The sequence below is a fragment of the Schistocerca cancellata genome, chromosome 5 (genome assembly GCF_023864275.1).
Source record: "Schistocerca cancellata isolate TAMUIC-IGC-003103 chromosome 5, iqSchCanc2.1, whole genome shotgun sequence".
In the NCBI taxonomy this organism is placed as follows: domain Eukaryota; kingdom Metazoa; phylum Arthropoda; class Insecta; order Orthoptera; family Acrididae; genus Schistocerca; species Schistocerca cancellata.
In genome coordinates, this window is record NC_064630.1 from 722,920,451 (window position 1) to 722,945,946 (window position 25,496).

Here is a 25,496-nt window from a genome sequence, read left to right on the forward strand (position 1 = left end):
TCCCAACAGCTACACCTGTCATGTCCTACCTGTTGTGAGTTACAGATCAGGTGGCCGCCTGCCAGGCTTTCATATGTACTGCGTAATTCAGGCAGACATTAGGCGATCATCGCCAGCCACTAGACATGAGAGAAAGCCCCTGATGGTCGTAGTGAGATGAGTCAACAAGCTACCATAGCTGGACTCTTTCTTTGCTATCCGCAGGCTGCGCCTGTGCCAAGTCTAAATGCTGCTGACTTTCCGCCTCTCCACTGATGGGCCACCAGTTGGGTGACTGCCACCTCCTGCTGGTCACCTTTCTGGCAGATGGAAGTGCAAGCCTGGAGCATGTAGCTGCCCAGCGATCACCACCTGAGAGGGCAAACATTGTCGCTGTTCATCACACTGTGTGGGCACAACGCCACTGCCGTCATTCATACCAGAGTTTGCAGATTGATACTGCCTGCCCTGATATGCTTCAAGCCAAGCAGCATAATCAGGTCAGCTGCCATGGCCACCCTTCCTGTCCACCACTGGCTGCCACCTGTTATCCCATGTCAGCATCTCTGCTACCTTTCCACCAGCGCCCACCATCACCTGGAGGAACACGCCATGCGCTGTTGGTTCAACGAGCAGCTAATGACATCACTACACTTATCCACATGAGGCCAGCCCACATCACAGAGGTCACTAGCTGCCTCTCCAGCACCATCAACCCTGTTGTACTTGTTATGACATCAAGGGATTATTCAACCAGTACTGTTTCCATAACACATGATTGTCTTACACCTGCCACCACATCACTGCAGCCATGCCGAGGATGGGGAATTGCAGACATGCTGACCTATCACAGCCAGCCTCACCATCTACTTAGCAGCGACTCACCCAATTTGCTACATACAGATAGTATTTTTCCCACTGTTACCTCGGTATTGATGGCTGTGTATTGAACACCACTGTTATGGGTAACTACCCTTAGTTGTACACTATGTGAACGAAAGTGACTGGACACCTGGATGAAAATGACTTACAAGTTCGTGGCGCCCTCCATCGGTAATGCTGGAATTCAATATGGTGTTGGCCCACCCTTAGCCGGCCTGTGTGGCCGTGCGGTTAAAGGCGCTTCAGTCTGGAACCGCGTGACCGCTCCGGTCGCAGGTTCGAATCCTGCCTCGGGCATGGATGTGTGTGATGTCCTTAGGTTAGTTAGGTTTAAGTAGTTCTAAGTTCTAGGGGACTGATGACCACAGATGTTAAGTCCCATAGTGCTCAGAGCCATTTGAACCATTTTTGGCCCACCCTTAGCCTTGATGACAACCGCCACTCTCGCAGGCATACGTTCAATCAGGTGCTGGGAGGTTTCTTGGGAAATGGAAATCCAGTCTTCAGAGAATTCTGCACCGAGGAGAGGTATCGATGTCGGTCGATGTGGCCTGGCACGAAGTCGGCGGTCCAAAACATCCCAAAGGTGTTCTGTGGGATTCAGATCAGGACTCTGTGCAGGTCAGTCCATTACAGGGATGTTATTGTCGTGTAACCACTCCGTCACTGGCCGTGCATTATGAACAAAAAAATGGTTCAAATGGCTCTGAGCACTATGGGACTTAACATCTATGGTCATCAGTCCCCTAGAACTTAGAACTACTTAAACCTAACTAACCTAAGCACAGTACACAACACCCAGCCATCTCGAGGCAGAGAAAATCCCTGACCCCGCCGGGAATCGAACCCGGGAACCCGGGCGCATTATGAACAGGTGCTCGATCATGTTGAAAGATGCAATTGCGATCACCGAATTGCTCTTCAACAGTGGGAAGCAAGAAGGTGCTTAAAACATCAATGTGATAGTGCCACGCAAAACAACAAGAGGTGCAAGCCCCTCCATGAAAAGCACGACGACACCATGACACCACCGCCTGTTGGCACTACACATGCTGACAGATGACATTCACCGGGCATTCACCATACCCACATCCTGAAATCGGATCGCCTCATTGTGTACCGTGAATCGTCACCCCACACAACGTTTTTCCACTGTTCAATCGTACAATGTTTACGCTCCTTACCCCAAGCGAGGCGTCGTTTGGCATTTACCGGCGTGATGAATGACTTATGAGCAGCCGCTAGACCATGAAAACCAAGTTTCCTCACCTCCCGCCTGTCACAGTACCTGCAGTGGGTCCAGATGCAGTTTGGAAGTCCTGTGTGACACCGAATCACTTGACCACGTTCGAAGTCCGTGAGTTCAGCGGAGCGCCCCATTCTGCTCTCTCATGATGTCTAATGACTACTGAGGTCGTTGATATGGAGTACCTGGCAGTAGATGGCAGCACGATGCACCTAATATGAAAAAAGTTTTTGGGGTCTACTTTTGATCACGTAGTGTATCATACAGACACTTTAACGTGGCAGTTTTGATGGAGCTGTTTTGAACTATGGTTGCACCAAGGTAAAGGTAAAGATCAGTCTTGAACTACTTCATTTACGAAAAAGTCAGCCTCAGCAAGAAACTCCGCGGTAACCATTACCAAATGCTTCGAGTGCCCCGCTTTGCAGTCAGTTGTGCGTTGCTCATTGTATTCATATCTTTCCTTATTTTGAACTGAGTGAAGAGACTCCTCACTGAATTCGAGTGCAACTTTCATGGTACAAAAAAAAAAAAATGGCTCTAAGCACTTTGGGACGCAACATCTTAGGTCATAAGTCCCCTAGAACTTAGAACTACTTAAACCTAACTAACCTAAGGACATCACACACACCCATGCCCGAGGCAGGATTCGAACCTGCGACCGTAGCAATCCCGCGGTTCTGGACTGCAGCGCCAGAACCGCACGGCCACCGCGGCCGGCTTCATAGTACCAACAGGTATTTCATTGTGTAGGTCATGTTAGTCTCTCAGAAAAATTAAGTTTTATGGAACTTATGACTTCACAAACAAATGGTTTGAATCATATTCAGCAAACACAACACACAAAGTTGTGCTCAATAATTGAAAACAATGTTGGAAGGAGAGAAAATATTAAATATATTCAGCAAACACAACACACAAAGTTGTGCTCAATAATTCAAAACGATGTTGGAAGGAGAGAAAATATTAAATATTGGGAAGAATTCATGGAAGGACTCTCGCGATGTTCAATTTTGACTCCACTCCTATTTCATATACACCCATGTTGAGAAAAAAACAGAACACCTTGAGACAGGACGTTCATGTTCACAGGACATGTACATTAGTATGTTCTGTAGAAATGATAAGCATCTTAGTCACCTCAGTTCAGCATGTGTCCTGTTGCCTAGTAGGCACAGGATCCTCCATGGGCCCTGATAACTTGTTCCTCGCGTGATGATATCGACGCGTATAAGGCGCGAATGGCGTCGTGTGTTATAGCCATCTAGGCTGCATTCACCTGGTTCCAAAGTTCATCTGCGGTGGTTGGCACTGGGTCGCAGCTCAGTAGCTCACCACATCCTGCACATTTTCGATTGGCAACGAGTCTGGTGATCTGGCGGGACAGGGCAAAAGACTGACATCCTGTGACACCAAGAAGGCAGGTATTCGTGCAGCAACATGTGGTCATGCAGTGTCTTGCTGAAAAATGGCGTCTGCGGTGTTGTGCCGAAAGGGTATGGCTATCGGTCACAGGAAGACATTTATGTAGGTCACACTGCTCACAGTGTCCTGGACACACACCAACTGTCATTTATGGTTGTATCCAACAGCACCCCACAACATAAGGCCTTGAGTTGGTGTTGTATGCCTCATGTGAATACAGTCTCCCCCTGTCTGCGGCGAACCAAAATGCGGTCATCAGAACCTGGATTCGTCCGAAAACATCATCTCATGCCATTGGTGTCCTCAGTGACGTCGTTCCATACACCACTGCACATTTTTCAAAGGTAGGCGGAGAAGTGGATGACACGCATGTAACCCATGCCGTAATAAACGGCGACGGGCTGTCACCCCTGATAGTGTATGACGTGTTATACTGTTCCACTGTTGCACCAGAGCCCAGGAGGACGCAGATCTGTCCCACAGTGCCCTTCGGATGATATGTCGATCTTCTCGGGGGGTGGTCTGGGCGGTGTGAGCTGATCTATCACGTCGTGTTCTACGGCCTTCCGTTAACGACATGCATATACCCGTTGCATTGCCGAAACACTTCATTTCAAATGAGCAGCAATTTCCCGGTTGGATGCATCACTTTTTCTAATGCCAATAACGTCCCTCTTCCGAACTCACTGATTTGACGGTACGATACGGGCATACGTCTGCGAGGCATTCTGCACGTCTGCTCAAGTCATACTGACCCATTACTTTTGGTTTATAGCGACAACGAGAGTCGCAGGCACTTTTTACCCGTAGGTGGTGTTGTGCCGCGATATCGATGTCGACCTTGAACCGGCGGGTTGACATGGTTCAAATGCTAATCATTTCTGCAGAACATACTCATGTACATGTCCTGTGAATATGAACATTCTGTCTCTAGTCGGTCAAGGTGTTCTGTTTTTTTTTTTTTTTAATTTAAACATTGGAGTGTTATTTTGTGAATAATCTTCCATTCATGAAGCATCAATAAAACTTTTTGCAGACAATACTAGTGTTATAATACATCCCATTAGGGTAAAAGCTATAGAAGAGATAGTTAATTATGTTTGTTGAAGAATTATTATGTGGCTTTCGGAAAGTGGACTCTCCCTAAATACTGAAAACACGCACTCAATTCTGTTCAGTACAACAAATAGAGACATACCAACAACTGAAGTAGCGCATGAACAGGGTTCAGGGTAGAACGTTCCAAAGTTTTGGGGTTACGTCTAATGAAACTTTGAATTAGAAGAAGCATATTACTGATCTGCTCAAACAATCAAGTTCAGTTGCTTCTGCTCTATTTGCTGCTCTTACAAACAAATGAATGAGACTCCAGACATGTTTTGCATATTCCCATTCAGTAATGTCTTGTGGAATAAGGAATAATTTTCTGTGGTAATTCAACAGTTAGAAAAAAAGTATTGATTGCACGATTGCACCTCTGGTCGTCAAGGAGGTGCCTTTTCAACGAGTTAGACATATTAACTGCACTATCACAGTACGTATTTTCGCTACTGAGATTAGTCATAAATAATCCATCACCGTTTGAGAAGAACAGTCATGTCAGTACCTACAATACTAGAAAAAGGACCTTTATTACCAATTATCGAAGCTCTCAGTGACTCAGAAAGTAGTTCAACATACAACAACAATAAGTTTTGATCATATGCCCAATAACATAAAATGTCTAATAGGTAGCAATGAAGGTTTTTAATCTAGCTCAAAACCATTTCTCCTGAAGAACGCCTTCTATTCCATGGATGAATTTCTATTTAAAAGCTGGTAACCAGTAGAAAAAACACCTAGTCTTTATGTGTAGCTGGATGAATGGAACCAAAAAATTATTACGTTCATTAATCCTAGTACTAATCACGCATACATATTCTGTAAAAGTGACTCAGTCCACATCATTTCGATAAGAGAATCGATAAGATGAACTATGGCACGTTAAGTAACTGACTTAAGCAAGTGTCGTCAAACTGTGGCCCGTGGCCCGCATGCGGACCGAAACAGGTAGGGCCTATTCGTATGGCCCGCGATTCTCAGCCGTATTTTATAACAATATGCATCTGAAAACTAACAACCGAATCCAAAACGTCAGCTAACGTTAAGAGCTGTAGTTTTCCTGCTTAGTAACAAAAAAATTCTTACAGAGCCAGTTACGATTTTAAGATGCGTTTAATTTTAATCGATGTTGATGAGTTCGTCCATGAGCTAAGTAAAGTTAGCCGCTTAACTCAGGGTTATAGGGGCAAGTAGCGCGGCCACTGCTGTTTTACAGCGGGAAACGTTTATTGTTTTATCTTCCAGTACCGATAAGTCACGTGTGCGAGCTTCTCGAAGCGATCATCTGCTACGGTATGAATTTTGAGACGGAAGTAACATGGATTTGTGAATGCAAGTTACAGAGACGGTCATCTTCAAATGTGGAACTTATTTCCAGCAAGGAACATTACATTATATATCTCATAACACAGTGCAATGAATAGAGGAAAACTGACATTCAAATCATATGTCATAGTGAGCCACTTGTATGAATATCAAGAGCTCAGATGCAAACCCAGTTCTAAGCAAAGTAGGGCAAGTAGAAAGGTGGAAGGAGTATATAGAGGGTCTATACAAGGGCGATGTACTTGAGGACAATATTATGGAAATGGAAGAGGATGTAGATGAAGATGAAATGGGAGATACGATACTGCGTGAAGAGTTTGACAGAGCACTGACAGACCTGAGTCGAAACAAGGACCCGGGAGTAGACAACATTCCATTGGAACTAGTGACGGCCTTGGGAGAACCAGTCCTGACAAAACTCTATCATCTGGTGAGCAAGATGTATGAGACAGGCGAAATACCCTCAGACTTCAAGAAGAATATAATAATTCCAATCCCAAAGAAAGCAGCTGCTGACAGATGAGAAAATTACCGAACTATCAGTTTAATAAGTCACAGCTGCAAAATACTAACAAGAATTATTTACAGACGAATGGAAAGTCTGGTAGAAGCCAACGTCGGGGAAGATCAGTTTGGATTCCGTAGAAATGTTGGAACACGTGAGTCAATACTGACCCTACGACTTATCTTAGAAAATAGATTAAGGAAAGGCAAACCTGCGTTTCTAGCATTTGTAGACTTAGAGAAAGCTTTTCACAATGTTGACTTGAATACTCTCTTTCAAATTCTGAAGGTGGCAGGGGTAAAATACAGGAAGCGAAAGGCTATTTACAATTTGTACAGAAACCAGATGACAGTTATAAGAGTCGAGGGGCATGAAAGGGAAGCAGCGGTTGGGAAGAGAGTGAGACAGGGTTGTAACCTCTCCCCGATGTTATTCAATCTGTATATTGAGCAAGCAGTAAAGGAAACAAAAGAAAAATTCGGAGTAGGTATTAAAATCCATGGAGAAGAAATAAAAACTCTGAGGTTCGCCGATGACATTGTAATTCTGTCAGCGATAGCAAAGGACTTGGAAGAGCAGTTGAACGGAATGGACAGTATCTTGAAAAGAGGATATAAGATGAACATCAACAAAAGGATAATGGAATGTAGTCGAATTAAGTCGGGTGATGCTGAGGGAATTAGATTAGGAAATGGGACACTTAAAGTAGTAAAGGAGTTTTGCTATTTGGGGAACAAAATAACTGATGATGGTCGAAGTAGAGAAGATATAAAATGTAGACTGGCAATGGCAAGGAAAGCGTATCTGAAGAAGAGAAATTTGTTAACATCGAGTATAGATTTAAGTGTCAGGAAGTCGTTTCTGAAAGTATTTGTATGGAGTGTAGCCATGTATGGAAGTGAAACATGGACGATAACTAGTTTGGACAAGAAGAGAATAGAAGCTTTCGAAATGTGGTGCTACAGAAGAATGCTGAAGATTAGATGGGTAGATCATATAACTAATGAGGAGGTATTGAATAGGATTGGGGAGAAGTTTGTGGCACAACTTGATTAGAAGAAGGGATCGGTTGGTAGGTCATATTCTGAGGCATCAAGGGATCACCAATTTAGTATTGGAGGGCAGCGTGGGGGGTAAAAATCGCAGAGGGAGACCGGGAGATGAGTACACTAAACAGATTCAGTAGGATGTAGGTTGCAGTAGGTACTGGGAAATGAAGAAGCTTGCACAGGATAGAGTAGCATGGAGAGCTGCATCAAACCAGTCTCAGGACTGAAGACCACAACAACAACAACAACAACACCAACAGTGTCTCATATTGAATAATGCTGTGAAACATAAATACAGTTACTTTTATTAAACAGTTAACCATCCGTTCACACAGACAACACAAGACTTAGTTAGGCAAAGCTGTGCTACGACTTTACGGTCACTGAGGGTGCAACAATCTGAAATAGAGAACAGTTGACACGAAGTGGTCTGAATGCTACCTATTTTTAACGATCACTACATGGGGGCCAGCTGCCAACTTATTTCGCCCTTACCACAACTAGTCTACTGGACGCTTGCAACATACCAGTTTCTATAGTTTACGAACTAATAATAAGATTGGTACATATGCGGCTCGAGTTGTCGTCCCTCAGTGTTAAAACGGCTCTTAAGCAAAAAGCTTTGACGATCAATGAACTAAAGGTATCGGTAGTACCTGTGACTATGTGCCAGTTCTGCTTTCGGCTTGGAACAGAACACCCCAGCTCTGCGAGACTGAGGCGGAGCTTGTTACCCCTGCATCAGCTATCTCTCTTCGAACTGGTGAGGCTCTTCTTTGTTCGTGCTCGCACCCGATTGCCACGTTATAGCGTTTCTACACTATGGGTGCACCATCAGCTTACATACTATAAAATCACTTAGCTATCGCTTACTGCTACAGGGTGGCGCACGAAATGCGTTACCATTTTATTTTTGAATATAAACTTTATTGTCGATACATTCTGAAAGGAATATATACTACAATGAAGAGCCGTCCATGGAGATTTGTTCTAACTCAGCACATGCTAAATATGTCCACCATTTCGTTTCATAACTTCCTTCAAATGAACACTGAAGTTAGTGATTACCCTACGGCACATGTCTTCCGTAATTTCATTGCAAGCTTGAAGAATAAGTCCTCTGAGCTCCATTAAATTCCACAGCTTCTTGATACTGCCTTGCACTTCAACGCGCAGTGGTTCATGCAAGATGGAGCAAGGCCACATACTGCAAACACTGTGTTGGAGTTTTTACACGAGCATTTCGACATGCGTATGATTTCACTCAGGTTTCCAGGTCGCTTCAATGACGGACAAAATCGACACCCCAATAGTCCAGACCTCAATCCATGTGATTTTTTTCTTAGGGGGTCCTTAAGGAAAAATTTTTCTCGAAACGTCCAAGTGATTTAATGGAGCTCAGAAGACTTATTCCTCAAGCTTGCAGTGAAATTACGGAAGACATGTGCCGTAGGGTAATCACTAACTTCAGTGTTCGTTTGAAGGAAGTTAGGAAACGAAATGGTGGGCATATTGAGCACGTGCTGAGTTAAAACAAATCTCCATGGACGGCTCTTCATTGTAGTATATGTTCCTTTCAGATTGTATTGACAATAAAGTTTATATTCAAAAACAAAATGGTAACGCATTTCGTGCGCCACCCTGTATTTGTATTTTGCCTATACTGAGCCTTTTATACTGAGATGTTTCCCGCACCTTGTGTTGTGGCTTTATATGTATGAGTGATTGTGTGTGTGTTCTGTTGTAGTGAACACATACTTCGTTGGTGGGACACAGAGCAATGGGTGAAACTGCTTTGACACTGTACGCTCCCGTTGTTACCGCGATCTGCTCCAGCTGCTGCAGATGCTGTATTGAAGCTGAAAGTGCTAAAGTTGCGTAGAAATATTAGTCGGGGCTCTGTTGCATATCAATCAGATTTGCCTTCAGTTCTAAGAAACATTGGTGGCAAAAAAATGATCCGTCAAATCACTTCTTTTCCGAAGAAAGCATCAAATTATTTAATTAGAACTGAACGCTCCCGTCGGAATTGTTCTCGAGCTGGTATTCATTAATAGATCACACTTGAGTGTACGTCGTTTGTGGAAATAACACGTAACTTTTTGAAATGAACGAAGTTTTATTGACCTTAGTGTCAATGAAATTCTTCTCGCAAATGAATTAGCGATTCTCTATTACATATACAGATGTATACACAAATTTCCTTCTCAAGCTCGCAATGGAGTCGATTTCTACTACACAATAAAGAACAAACTCTTTTCTCATGAAATTAAAACTTATCAGGAACAAAATCTTACTATCTAAGAATAATTATCTAAGCGTACTACGCCACAGAGTAATAAAGAATATCTTTGTCTCTCTCTCTCTCATACTGTCACATTAATGCATAGCAATCTTATTACATGATAAACACAAACACAATCAAGGTACCACTCATGTTCCACCCTTCAACTACTAGTACATCAATTAACGGTTCCACTAGTCACGGCGACGTCATTCAACTTTTACCGCGATAATCGCCGAAAGCACTCTCCATTCGTTAGCTAAATTTTAACGCTGTGTCCCAGTGTTCCGCAAGTTCCCGCAAGATGGTCTTAGACGAAATTTCGCATTGGAAGACTCTACAAGAATAGCGTGGTACCAGTAAGCGAGAACTTTTATCACTATAAGTACATTACTTATTTAATCAATCACATTACCAGCCTGTTCTGTTGAGAGAAGCTTGTGGTGTCGTTGCAGAGTGAAGACGACGCGGCTGTCATGAAATGCTGGGGCGCGCTGCCTCTAATCGCTACACAGGTGTTCCTCTACTGCTCCGGGGCCCAACACCTCATGGACCAGGTACAGCCTCTGTGTCTCTGTCTCCCTCTATAACATTTTTCACCGTGCTTACTCTCGCGCGATGTACACTACTGGCCATTAAAATTGCTACGCCAAGAAAAAATGCAGATGATAAACGGGTATTCATTGGACAAATATATTATACTAGAACCGTCATGTGATTACATTTTCACGCAATTTCGGTGCATAGATCCTGAGAAATCAGTACCCAGAACAATCACCTCTGGCCGTAATAACGGCCTTGATACGCCTAGGCATTGAATCAAACAGAGCTTGGATAGCGTGTACAGGTACAGCTGCCCCATGCAGCTTCAACACGATACCACAGTTCATCAAGAGTAGTGACTGGCGTATTGTGACGAGCCAGTTGCTCGGTCATCATTGACCAGACGTTTTAAATTGGTGAGAGATCTGGAGAATGTTCTGGCCAGGGCAGCAGTCGAACCATTTCTGTATCCAGAAACGCGGAAACGTGATTGTGCGCATTTCTCCTCCTTACACGAGGCATCACAACAACGTTTCACCAGGCAACGCCGGTCAACTGCTGTTTGTGTGTGAGAAATAGGTTGGAAACGTTCATCATGTCCGCACGTTGTAGGTGTCGCCACCGGCGCCAACCTTGTGTGAATGCTCTGAAAAGCTAATCATTTGCATATCACAGCATCTTCTTCCTGTCGGTTAAATTTCGCGTCTGTAGCACGTCATCTTCGTGGTGTATCAATTTTAATGGCCAGTAGTGTATATTCAAAGTTTGATTATTATCAGGTTTATAATTTTTTTAACTTCTAACTATTGATTAGATCCTTCTTTGGGCTCAAGATCCTAATTTCTCCTTTCTTAAACCTTATTTTGTGTTATTTTAATTTTTCTCAAAAATAAAAGTGTGTATAATGACTACACTCTCCGGCCACATTGATGTGACCACCTGTCAAAAGCAAAACTGTGGTGTCACTGCCAGACACCACACTTGCTAGGTGGTAGCTTTTAAATCGGCCGCGGTCCATTAGTATACGTCGGACCCGCGTGTCGCCACTGTCAGTAATTGGAGACCGAGCGCCACCACACGGCAGGTCTAGTGAGACGTACTAGCACTCGCCCCAGTTGTACAGCCGACGTCGCTAGCCATGGTTCACTGACAACTACGCTCTCATTTGCCGAGACGATAGTTAGCATAGCCTTCAGCTACTTTTGCTACGACCTAGCAAGGCGCCATTACCAATTGATATTGTGATTATGAAGCCTGTACAGGAACGAGAGATGTTCTACAAATGTGGATTAATGTTAAGTATTCCAGAAGCTACGTACTTTTCTTTATAGTATTCATTACGTGTCTTGTTTCAGACCTCACGCCAGCCTGCGTGAGCTTTTAGCGTGCATTTCGGTCTCCTCAAACAAAACAGTGTTGGCACTTCTGCCGACACTTCAAAAACCACCTTTTGCAGCGTAGGCCGCTGCGTGGCGTGTAGGAGGAGAGTCAGTCAGGTTGTGGAAGGTATCGGCAGGGATGTGGAGCCTCGCCGAATCTGGTGCCAGCTATGCTACGTTACTCGGCTGAGGATCCACGGCGAGAACAGCCCTAGGTGGTACAACATATTCTGGACTGCGTTTAAATCCGCGGTATTTGGTGGTCAGAAGAGTACAATAAACTCATCCTGGTGCTCTTCGAACCACGAACGTACGCTGCCAGCTGTGTCACTCGTTACATTGTCCTTCGTGCCGAACAGAACAAACTACATGTAGGGGTGGACACGGTCCCCAAAAGGGTAACTCCATACTTGTGTTATTCCACTGTGCCTTCCAGAACGACGAGATCACCCAGGGGATGCCCCTGGCCTGAACCCTTTACAATGCCCTCTGTGGCATTGTAGCGAGAAGGAAGCGACTCTGCCTTACTTCTCTGGTTTCCTCATCACTAACCTGGTGTCCTGCTGCTTCGGTAGTCCTTCGTCGCACAGCAGTAGCGCTCAGGCGCCAGGTTCCATGTAGGTTTGTGACCCTGCTGAAGCGGGGTGTTTCGGGATGCCAGTTGTTAAATGTCGACAACGTTTTGTACTATACTCATTTTAATAAAGAATAGTTTGAAACACATGTCACAGAATTTCCAATATGGCGGCTCTTGACTACGCCGTTATATTCAACCCTTTACAACACATTAACACATTTATGATTTTGCATAATCGTGATACACACTGCCCGCGACACGTGGCGTTCACTGATAACTAACCTTCACTTTATGTCATGTTTAACAGCTCGAATATTTACTCGCGACCGTTCTTTTGGACCCGCCCCCAGTTACTCGACCGTGCGTTTTGAGTGGCACCCCACTACTACTACCTCACCCTGTCTTCGCGAAGGACAAGAGAGACCCCACCTTTCTCCCTCAGCCAATAAGGACACTTCGCTCGTTTCATACACACACACACACACACACACACACACACACACACACATATATATATATATATATATATATATATATATATATATATATATATATATATATATATCCAAACATTTGGGCGTTCAGATCGCTGTTGCTAGGCGGGTCTGACGTCACGTTTGCGGACATTGTGATAGAAGTTTGTGTTGGAATACTGTGTCAGATTGTAAGATCCTACTCCCGAACAGTCGGATCTTGTCCCTATTACTGTTGCACGACATTGCCTCCTATGATATTATCATTAATGCTCCTTGCTGAGGCATAATTGTCGGAAGTACGTGTAGCCTGACTGCTACTGAGCATTCCCGATCGCATAAATGTGCGTAATACTTGGCCCAAACAAGTGGAGGGAACGCACGTATGCATCGCACCTTCCCACTATTGTTGCAGCGTGTTTTCTATCTGACGTTTCACGCCGTACAAGCCATCCGAATTCTGTTGGATGAGGCATAAAACGTGATTCGTCTGCAGAGGCCACCTGTCGCCTTTCAGTAGACTACAGTTTGCGGTTCCGGCGTGCAAACTGCAGCGTTCGTCGCCGTTGGACAGCACTCAGCATGGGTGCGTGCTGCAGAGTGCCACACGCAGCCACGTTCGATGAACGATCGTTGAGGGGACACTGTTGGTCGCCCCCTGGTTCATATGGGCGGACAGTTGCTCAGCAGTGGTACGTCTCTCCATCCGCCAGCTTCGTGTACGCAGTAGTACTGAGGATCGAAAAATGTATTCCGAGAACATCTTGCGGCGGGAGACGCATTCGTATAAACCAGGGGCGGGCAGGAATCCTGCACATGTGCGGTGCACTTGCACGCGTGCAGTTAACAGGTGTTCCGCGTGCACACAGGGGCAAGCTGGCCACCCGCTTATCTCCCATCCCCACCATACCTTCTGTCCGCTCCTTCCTCCGTAATGCATTTTGTTTCCTAGCTTGCTTTATTGAGTGAATGAATAAGGTTAGTAGGAGTGCTTGAAAGAAATCATGGTTTGAAAGAGTACCTATTACCTACGATACGTTTTATTTAATTATCACAGGTGGAGTTTACAATACGTTTAATATCTGAAACAAAATTTCTACATACAGACAAAACACAAACAGTTACGTAAATTTTCATCACTGATGTTTGCTCTTAACCGAGACTTATTAATTCAGCAAATGATTTTCCAGCTCTCGCTATATTAAGCGCAGTCTTATAACTTGCACATACCGCTGGGCTATTATTGTTGTCGTCCTGAAAACAGTGCTCCATAAAATGTTAAATCAGTTAGATGAGAGACATGACGAGAGAAAGTCGCAGATCTCTCGTGACATTCAAATTCAAATGGCTCTGAGCACTATGGGACTTAACTGCTGTGGTCATCAGTCCCCTAGAACTTAGAACTACTTAAACCTAACTAACCTAAGAACATCACACACATCCGTGCCCGAGGCAGGATTCGAACCTGCGACCATAGCGGTCGCGCGGCTCCAGACTGTAGTGCCTAGAACCGCTCGGCCACTCCGGCCGGCCGACTACGACAGATTCATCTGGTATCGTCAGATCGCTCTTCTTAAGCTCAGTTAATACCCCATCCGCTCAGAATCCGACAATAAATTGTACTCCTCCTTGTGAAATTTATTATAATGGCCTTCAATACTAAACTTCCGTTAACCAGCGAGAATACTGCCACATATTAAACATTTCGAATTTTCACGTTTTTGCACAAAGAAAAAATGATTCTCCCATTACTTTTTAAAAGATAGCATATCTCCACTTCTCCGTTTCTTGAAATACAACGTTCACTACATAGTGCTGGCTTCGCATCAACGTCCGCAGCTTAGCCTGGCACTACACGGCCGCAACCTGCCGGCTGTCGCCACAGCCCCGGTGGACGCCTGCACGCGAGCAGCACACGTGCAGCGCTGTGCGCTCATGAGCCGCGTGCAACGTTTGCCCGCCCCTGGTATAAACCGTTGTACATCATACGTCTTCGGTCGTTCGTGATTCAGACTCTAATACAAGCCGCTAAGCGGGAATAAACATTTCACGCTCGCTAGCAAGCAAAATAACAGGCGAGACGCGAATAAGCCGTGCTTGCGTCACCACTGCCGGAGGCTGATTTTATTCATTACGCTATATCGACCATGAGTGTTCTACGACTATAATTTGCCTCTCAACGTCTTCCGAAAGTTTTCATCGTAGATATTTTATTAACCGACATTTAACTATAACAAACTGTACCGAGAACATTGCATTTCATACGGGCCCCCAGTGTCCTGTTGCCGTGAAACTGAATACTTTCATAATACACAAATTACAATAATTGTTTAACCACAAAAATGACTTTTCTTATCATTTTATTACAGCAAATCATACAGTTAACGACGGGTTTTCGAGGGATCCTCAATTTCCTGATGCTTACAAGGAAACCTCCCCATCGCAACCCCGTCAGATTTAGTTATAAGTTGGCACAGTGGATAGGCCTTGAAAAACTGAACACACATCAATCGAGAAACAGGAAGAAGTTGTGTGGAACTATGAAAAAATAAGCAAAATATACAAACAGAGTAGTCCATGTGCAACATAGATAACACCAAGTAGAGCGTAAGTTAGCGTGAGCAGCTACGAAGCGAGAGGTCCTTGGTTTAAGTCTTCCCTCGAGTGAAAAATTTTCTTTCTTTATTTTCGTTCATTGACGTCACTGTTCACTGTAATAAGTTTAGTGTCTGTGTTTTGCGACCGCACCGCAAAACCATGCGATTAGTAGATGAAAGGACGTGCCTCTCCAATGGGAACCGAAAACATTTGATCGCAAGGTCATAGGTCAACCGATTCCTCCACAGAAAAACACGTCTGATATATTCTATACGACACTGGTGACGGCATGTGTGTCACATGACAGGAATTTGTTGTCGACCCACCCAACTTGTACACTTGGCGAATGGGTAAAAAGATTCTTCTACCTTGCCCGATTTAGGTTTTCTTGTGGATGTGATAATCACTCCCAAAACACTGATGAAAACATAATAGTTTGTCACATAAACTGAAAATAAAAAAATTAAACTTCTCACTCGAGGGAAGACTTGAACCAAGGACCTCTCGTTCCGCAGCTACTCACACTAACCACGGGACCACGACGCCCCTGTGTTTATGTTATCCTTGATGTTGCTTATCTTCCACATGGACTACTCAGTTTATATATTTTGCTCATTTTTTCATAGCTCCACACAACTTCTTCCTGTTTTCTCGATTGATGTGTGTTCAGTTTTTCAGGGCCTATCCACTGTGTCAACTTATAACTAAATCTGAGGGGGGTGCTATGGGGAGGTTCCCTTGTTAGAAATGGCATACATATATATGGGCTTGAACTGCAAGTCAGTATGGCGTCTAGCAGCTCTGTGCTGAAGCGAGGCGTCGTGCGTGTGACGTAAGGGTGGCGTTATTTCACTCATTGGTCAACATCTAGACGCACGTTCAGAATATCAGTCAGTCTGCACGTGCATTTTCAACGTTATGACGTCATAAACTCTCCGCGCTTAACGCTCAGCGTCCGAATGCACGGTCAGTGTGTCGTCGGCTTAAGCCACTAGTAGGTGACAAGGTTTTGGACGTCGCCTCCTAACCACAAAACGTGTTGGTCAGAGGTTCGATCACTCTGTGAAGCAGTATAGGCGACGAACTGTGGCATATCTGACGACAAACTGTAATCCTGGCCGAAGGAGAACTCATGTTTACGTAGAATAAAAATGTTCAAATGTGTTTGAAATCTTATGGGACTTAACTGCTAAGGTCATCAGTCCCTAAGCTTACACACTACTTAACCTAAATTATCCTAAGGACACACACACACACCCATTCCCGAGAGAGGACTCGAACCTCCACCAGGATCAGCCGCACAGTCCATGACTGCAGCGTCCAAGACCGCTCGGCTAATCCCGCGCGGCTTACATAGGATACATAACTATACAGAGAAATAACATAAATGCATATTTACTGCATTGAAAGCTCAAGCCCCCAAACTTTTTTCCGCAACAAATGTTTAACAAATATAAAGATAAGTAAACTAGCCCCTTAAGGATTTTTTCAAGCTGTATTCCAAAAAAATATTTTTTTTCTAATAATGGAAAACATCCTATAATAAATGACATTGTATATAGGCTTGTAGAGACGGCTTTTGCAGCTCAAAATTTAGACTTACAAAATTTTGAAAATCGCCAATAATAAAATCTCGAGTATACTCGTGCACTGGACTTTGACCAAAATATCCTGAAATGTCAAGTCATTTTTTAGTCCCTGTGTAGCTGTGAACTCTAACCATGTGTTTCACAACGGTTCCCTGCGAACATTAATCTTGGAGGAGCTGGTTGGAGCACAGTGGATGTATTTATGTCGTACCACTGGCGGGCACTTGTCACTCAACTGTACAACTGTTGTCACTTCCAGTCTCTAATGAAGTAACAACACATTCTTCTTCACTTTATGGGCTGCTGAAATCAATGTCGAATTCAGGATGACTATACTCATCCTTTTTTGAAAGAATTGCCTAAACAGCAATGTGGGAGGGAGCAAAGTGAAACGGAGCTTCTTGTACCGTTCCATATTTTTCTCGTTAAATTTCCGGTCTAAGAGAATTAATTGCTAGAGGGTTTTTACTCTGAAGAAATAAATCAGTTGGTAACAAGCAGTAGAGAATGGACCAAACGATGTTTGTTTATTTATTTATTGATTTTATTTAGTGTGTGCCAGGTTTCCCTGCATCCTTTCCCTTGTGCAACCTGGCCTGTGTGAATGAGGTTCAAAAAATGGTTCAAATGGCTCTGAACACTGTTGTTGTTGTTGTGGTCTTCAGTCCTGAGACTGGTTTGATGCAGCTCTCCATGCTACTCTATCCTGTGCAAGCTCCTTCATCTCCCAGTACGTACTGCAGCCTACATCCTTCTGAATCTGCTTAGTGTATTCATCTCTTGGTCTCCCTCTACGATTTTTACCCGGCACGCTGCCCTCCAATACTGAATTGGTGATCCCTAGATGCCTCAGAACGTGTCCTACCAACCGATCCCTTCTTCTAGTCAAGTTGTACCACAAAGTCCTCTTCTCCCCTATCCTATTCAGTACCTCCTCATTAGTTATGTGATCTACCCATCTAATCTTCAGCATTCTTCTGTAGCACCACATTTCGAAAGCTTCTATTCTCTTCTTGTCCAAACTGTTTATCGTCCATGTTTCACTTCCATACATGGCTACACTCCATAAAAATACTTTCAGAAACGACTTCCTGACACTTAAATCTATACTCGATGTTAACAAATTTCTCTTCTTCAGAAACGCTATCCTTGTCATTGCCAATCTACATTTTATATCCTCTCTACTTCGACCATCATCAGTTATTTTGCTCCCCAAATAGCAAAACTCCTTTACTGCTCTAAGTGTAATTTCCTAATATAATTCCCTCAGCATCACCCGACTTAATTTGACTACATTCCATTATCCTCGTTTTGCTTATGTTGATGTTCATCTTATATCCTCCCTTCAAGACACTGTCCATTCCGTTCAACTGCTCTTCCAAGTCCTTTGCTGTCTCTGACAGAATTACAATGTCATCGGCGAACCTTAAAGAGCCGGCCGCGGTGACCGAGCGGTTCTACGCGCTACAGTTTGGAACAGCGCGACCGCTGCGGTCGCAGATTCGAATCCTGCCTCGGGCATGGATGTGTGTGATGTCCTTAAGGTAATTAGTTTTAAGTAGTTCTAAGTTCTAGGGGACTGATGACCTCAGAAGTTAAGTCCCATAGTGCTCAGAGCCATTTGAACCATTTTTTGAACCTTAAAGTTTTTATTTCTTCTCCATGGATTTTAATTCCTACTCCGAATATTTCTTTTGTTTCCTTTACTGCTTGCTCAATATACAGATTGAATAACATCGGGGACAGGCTACAACCCTTCCCAACCACTGCTTCCCATTCATATCCCTCGACTCTTATAACTGCCATCTGGTTTCTGTACAAATTGTAAATAGCCATTAGCTCCCTGTATTTTACCCCTGCCACCTTCAGAATTTGAAAGAGAGTATTCCAGTCAACATTATCAAAGGCTTTCTCCAAGTCTACAAATGCTAGGAACGTAGGTTTGCCTTTTCTTAGCCTAGCTTCTATGATAAGTCGTAGGGTCAGTATTGCCTCACGTGTTCCCATATTTCTACGGAATCCAAACTGATCTTCCCCGAGGTCGGCTTCTACCAGTTTTTCCATTCGTCTGTAAAGAATTCGCGTAAGTATTTTGCAGACGTGACTTATTAAACTGATAGTTCGGTAATTTTCACATTTGTCAACGCCTGCTTTCTTTGGGATTGGAATTGTTATATTCTTCTTTAAGTCTGAGGGTATTTCACCTGTCTCATACATTTTGCTCACCAGATGGTACAGTTTTGTTAGTACTGGCTCTCCCAAAGACGTCAGTAGTTCCAATGGAATGATGTCTACTCCGGGGGCCTTGTTTCGACTCAGGTCTTTCAGTGCTCTGTCAAACTCTTCACGCAGTATCGTATCTCCTATTTCATCTTCATCTACATTTTCTTTCCTTTCTATAACATTGCCCTCAAGTACATCGCCCTTGTATAGTCCCTCTATATACTCCTTCCACCTTTCTGCTTTCCCTTCTTTGCTTAGAACTGGGTTTCCATCTGAGCTCTTGATATTCATACAAGTGGTTCTCTTTTCTCCAAAGGTCCCTCTAATTTTCCTGTAGGCAGTATCTATCTTACCCCTAGTGAGATAAGCCTCTACATTCTTACATTTGTCCTCTAGCCATGCCTGCTTAGCCATTTTGCACTTCCTGTCGATCTCATTTTTGAGACGTTTTGCCTGCTTCATTTACTGCATTTTTGTATTTTCTTCTTTCATCAATTAAATTCAATAGCTCTTCTGTTACCCAAGGTTTTCTACTAGCCCTCGTCTTTTTACCTATTTGATCCTCTGCTGCCTTCAGTATTTCATCCCTCAAAGCTACCCATTCTTCTTCTACTGTATTTCCTTCCCCCATTCCTGTCAATAGTACCGTTACGCTCTCCCTGAAACCCTGTACAACCTCTGGTTCTTTCAGTTTATCCAGGTCCCATCTCCTTAGATCCCCACCTTTTTGCAGTTTCTTCAGTTTTAATCTACAGTTCATAGCCAATAGGTTGTGGTCAGAGTCCACATCTGCCCCTGGAAAAGTCCTACAATTTAAAACCTGGTTCCTAAATCTCTGTCTTACCATTATATAATCTATCTGATACCTGTCAGTATCTCTAGGCTTCTTCCACGTATACAAACTTCTTTTATGATTCCTGAACCAAGAGTTAGCTATGATTAAGTTATGCTCTGTGCAAAATTCTACCAGGCGGCTTCCTATTTCATTTCTTCCCCCAATCCATATTCACCTACTACGTTTGCTTCTCTCCCTTTTCCTACTACCGAATTCCAGTCACCCATGACTATTAAATTTTCGTCTCCCTTCACTACCTGAATAATTTCTTCTATCTCATCATACATTTCTTCAGTATCTTCGTTATCTGCAGAGCTAGTTGGCATGTAGACTTGTACTACTGTGATAGGCGTGGGCTTCATGTCTATCTTGGCCACAATAATGCGTTCGCTATGTTGTTTGTAGTAGCTTACCCAACTCCTATTTTTTATTCATTATTAAACCTACTCCTACATTACCCCTATTTGATTTTGTATTTATAACCCTGTATTCACCTGACCAAAAGTCTTGTTCCTCCTGCCACCGAAATTCGCTAATTCCCACTATATCTAACTTTAACCTATCCATTTCCCTTTTTAAATTTTCTAACCTACCCGCCCTATTAAGGGATCTGACATTCCACGCTCCGATCCGTAGAACGCCAGTTTTCTTTCTCCTGATAACGACATCCTCTTGAGTAGTCCCCGCCCGGAGATCCGAATGGGGGACTATTTTACCTCCGGAATATTTTACCCAAGAGGACGCCATCATCATTTATCCATACAGTAAAGCTGCATGCCCTCGGGAAAAATTACGGCCGTAGTTTCCCCTTGCTTTCAGCCGTTCGCAGTAGCAGCACAGCAAGGCCGTTTTGGTTAATGTTACAAGGCCAGATCAGTCAATCATCCAGACTGTTTCCCCTGCAACTACTGAAAAGGCTGCTTCCCCTTTTCAGGAACCATACGTTTGTTTGGCCTCTCAACAGATACCCCTCCGTTGTGGTTGCACCTACGGTACGGCTATCTGTATCGCTGAGGCACGCAAACCTCCCCACCAACGGCAAGGTCTATGGTTCATGGGGGAGTGGGGGGGGGGGGGGGGGCTCTGAGCACTATGGGACTTAAAAATCTGAGGTCATCAGTCCCCTAGAACTTAGAAACTACTTAAACCTAACTAACCTAAGGACATCACATACATCCACGACCGAAGTAGGATTCGCACCTGCGACCGTAGCGATCCCGCGGTTCCAGACTGAAGCGCCTAGAACCGCTCGGCCATAACGGCCGGCTGTATGAGTGAGAAATTATGTGAAATAGCAAAAAGCTTTAGTTAGAGGTTGTAGCTTCACGTGAGTAGAGTCGTTCTGTGATAGGGTAGTACCAACCCCCAAGCGTGAACAAGTCTGGCAAAGACAAAGTGTGCAAGTCAGGTCAGAGAGGTCGCGAAGCCACGAGTATAGGCTCTGTCAGGTTGGCGAACCACCCCCTCCATCCCTGCTTTTGAACCTGCAGCAGTTAGGCGATGTGGGTAGCGACGCTGTACAGACATTGAAGACTTAGCTCTCGATTTTATGGTAATACTATCAAAGGTATTAGAATGCTTCAAATCTGTTCGTTGCTAAGGTCCAGAGGTTCAAATCAAGTGTGAAGTTACCGCGAAACCCCCATTTTTCTTTTTTGGTCATCTGTCTACTGACTGGTTTGATGCGGCCTGCCACGAATTCCTTTTCTGTGCTAACCTCTTCATCTCAGAGTAGCACTTGCAACCTACCTCCTCAATTATTTGCTTGACGTATTCCAATCTTTGTCTTCCTCTACAGTTTTTGCCCTCTGCAGCTCCCTCTAGTACCATGGAAGTCATTCCCTCATGTCTTAGCAGATGTCCTATCATCCTGTCCCTTCTCCTTATCAGTGTTTTCCACATATTCTTTTCCTCTCCGATTCTGCGTAGAACCTCCTCATTCCTTATCTTATCAGTCCACCTAATTTTCAACATTCATCTATAGCACCACGTCTCAAATGCTTAGATCCTCTTCTGTTCCGGTTTTCCCACAGTCCATGTTTCACTGAACTCCAGACGTACATCCTCAGAAATTTCTTCCTCAAATTAAGGCCGATATTTGATATTAGTAGACTTCTCTTGGCCAGAAATGCCTTTTTTGCCATAGCGAGTCTGCTTTTGATGTCCTCCTTGCTCCGTCCGTCATTGGTTATTTTACTGCCTAGGTAGCAGAATTGCTTAACTTCATTGACTTCGTGACCATCAATCCTGATGTTAAGTTTCTCGCTGTTCTCATTTCTACTACTTCTCATTACCTTCGTCTTTCTCCGATTTACTCTCAAACCATACTGTGTACTCATTAGACTTCATTCCGTTCAGCAGATCATTTAATTCTTCTTCACTTTCACTCAGGATAGCAATGTCATCAGCGAATCGTATCATTGATATCCTTTCACCTTGTATTTTAATCCCACTGCTGAACCCCCATAAGGGAGTTTATTTTCGTAATTTGATTAAATTTCAATAAGAACTTTGCGTTTGTGCCTTGGTCATGCACGCACGATGGGCCTTTAGCTCGCGGTCGTATTATTGCTCTGAGCGTAACAGACGTTAGCTAATTTATTGTATTTTAATGAGTTGTTTCTTTCACAGTGATATTTTAGTGAATATTTTGTTATTTCTTATATGTTTTCTTTGTGTACTTGGTTTCCAGCCATATGGTCGGTTGGAGCAAGCGCCACATTAGTAAAGCGCAGTTTCGTTACAAAAATGCGCAGTAGCTTCACTACAGTTTCGTGTAGCTCAATTCCGAAATAGTAAATTTGTGCGGATAATTAGAACTCTGAATCATAAAATGTGCGCGTCTCCACTTTGGCGCGAAACGGCGTCAACGGTCGTTAAAAGGAAAGTGGGTCACATCAATTGATACAAGGTACGAGTAAACAATTATATGGTAGTACGTGCATGAGTGGAAGATCGGCAGAAATAAGCTTCCGTGTCAGAATTTTTGGCATTTCTTTTGGCTACGCCAACTTGGCCACGTGTCTGAACTAGTATCGAGGTGATAATTAGTAAATGTTTCTTGTGCCCCCACAAGAAATGCAATGAAGTATGCTACCAAATATTCAGGGAAAACTATTGTATCGCAGAAGGCTGCGATTTTATTGACGTTTATTCTGTTGGGTTGGAGACCTGCAAAATTTTCCCGCCACAGGATAGTAAAGGTTCTTGCGCCCCCAGTTCACTACCGTGGTGTTTCGGAACTCAGGATTAAACCAAAATTGCCATTCAGAGTCAAGTGGACAATTTGCTACCCCCTCCTTGGCGCACTTTTTAATGAAGTTTGAAATAATTAGGGAGATACTCTTTCGCCCTGACCGAGTGCACTTGTAGTGTCTTTTGCTGAACTTGTTCAGCGTGACCTGTAGTAATTAAATCCAATGTCAATAGAAGGCATGGGTTTAGGTATAATTGGGTGTCTGCATAAAACTCCACTGAAGACAGGTCTGCGCTCCCCTCTCCCTTTCCATAATTACGTGATGAAAGTAAAACCTGTTTATTAGAGAGACCATTTGTCGTGATGTATAATATGAGAGCCCATGCCGTTGCTAAGACTGGGCAGTAATTAGTTCCAATAGACACTTGGCTAATTGTTTAAATGCTGTAGATAGTCAATAAATATCAATTAATCGAGATCCTCTACTGATTATTTCCTCCCTTTATCATTAACAACTTAAAGAATAGGTAAAAGCTAAAGTATACAAACCTCCCTAGAAAATGGAAAATATGACTGATAAAATACCCCTTGAGAGATGACAGGCAAATCCCCACAGAGTAGTCCCTACCTCAGTAGCATGCTGCGTCAACAAATAAAAATCATTAAAAGCTCTATGCTCCCTATTAAGCCCTGCATAGACTGCGTTATCAGTTGCCTTCAAATTTTTACGGATAAGTTAAATCCACCCTCTAAAAATTATTAATACCCCAGCAGTAACTCGCAGGGGCCTGTAATTTCGTGGAGCACACCCGTTTTGTAAGGGAGTACTACAGAGGGTAGCTTGCAGAAGCATTAGGACACGATAAGCGACTGTTGACATCCTAAAAAACTAAAACTAAACTCCTCCCGAACAGGCCATGAAGGCCCAACGGTACTGACCGGCCGTCGTGTTATCCTTAGTTCAGAGGCGTCACTGGATGCGAAGACGGAGGGGCATGTGATCAGCACACCGCTCTCCCGGCCGTAGGTCACTTTCCGAGACCGGAGCCGCTACTTTTCAATCAAGTAGCTCCTGAATTTGCCTCACTAGGGCTGAGCGCACCCCGCTTGCCAACAGCGCTCGGCAGACCGGATGGTCACCCATCCAAATGCTAGCCCAGCCCGACAGCGCTTAACTTTGGTGATCTGACGGGAACCGGTGTTACCACTGCGCCAAGGCCATTTATCAGTGCCGTCGGTAGGCGCGTTACCGTTCCAAAAGAGCGCATTTTGTTGTCGAGTATCCAAAACTGCACACGGTAAAGATGATATACAGTGGCAACCACCTCAACCGAAATATGACAGCCATACTACAAATGTAGAACCAGGTGTACAAGTTAATTATCAGTCCTATGACGGATATATATTGATAAGCCAAAACATTATGACCACCGCCCACGCCGAGGTTGAATGCCTGCTGGTGGTATTCCCTGCACGTGACGCCGTAAGGAAAGAATGTAAGCCGAATAGAGGCAAATGGGCAGTCACTACAGCGAAGATACGGGTCACAAATGCGGAAATTCGCTGATATAAGCGGTTTAGACAAACGGCACATTGTTTGTGGCACTGCGACTAGAAACGGGAGTGAATCTCTGAAACGGCGAAGCTGGTCGGATGTTTGCATACTGCTTTCGCGAGCACCGATGGAAAGTGGTTGTAGGATGCTGGAATAACGCGTAGGCCGTGTGGTATTGGGCGTCAACGTCTCATCGCAGAACGCAGAGATCGAAGGAACCCCCATTGTGTGATCCGGGATGGGCAGCGTTCTGTGGCAGCTCTGACGACCGAGTACAGTGCTGGTGCAGCCACATGTGCTTCGGAGCACACCATTCAAAGGCCGTTGTTGAACATTGGGCTCCAAATTACACGACCCCTACGTGTTCCTGTATTGACCCAACGACATCGACAGTTACTATTGCAGTGGGCATAATACCACTGAGTTTTCACTGTGGATCAACGGAAACATGTCGTGTGTCGAATGAATCGCATTTCTTGTTACACCAGGTCGATGACTTGGTCCTTACATGCCGTCATCCAGTCGAATGGCTGCTTGAAACGTGCACCGCGGCACATATGCAGTCTGGTGAGAGCAGAATTATGCTATTTGGTACACTGAGTTGGGGTTCCATGGGACCTATGGTGGTACTCGAAGACACCATGACAGCAGTGAACTACTTTAACATTATTGCGGACCATCTGCATCTCTTCATGGTTGAAGTATTCTGTGATGGCGATGACACCATCCAG

At 44.1% G+C, this 25,496-nt stretch overlaps 1 protein-coding gene across 1 annotated transcript in view; it reads left to right on the forward strand.

Annotated features, from left to right (window-relative positions):
• The window catches only part of LOC126188779 (odorant receptor Or2-like), an 84,549-nt gene that overhangs the window by 47,267 nt on the left and 11,786 nt on the right, over positions 1-25,496 (forward strand). The window contains exon 3 of the mRNA XM_049930391.1: positions 10,253-10,354. Coding sequence (XP_049786348.1) covers positions 10,253-10,354 — 102 coding nt within the window. The remainder of the gene's footprint in view (positions 1-10,252; positions 10,355-25,496) is intronic.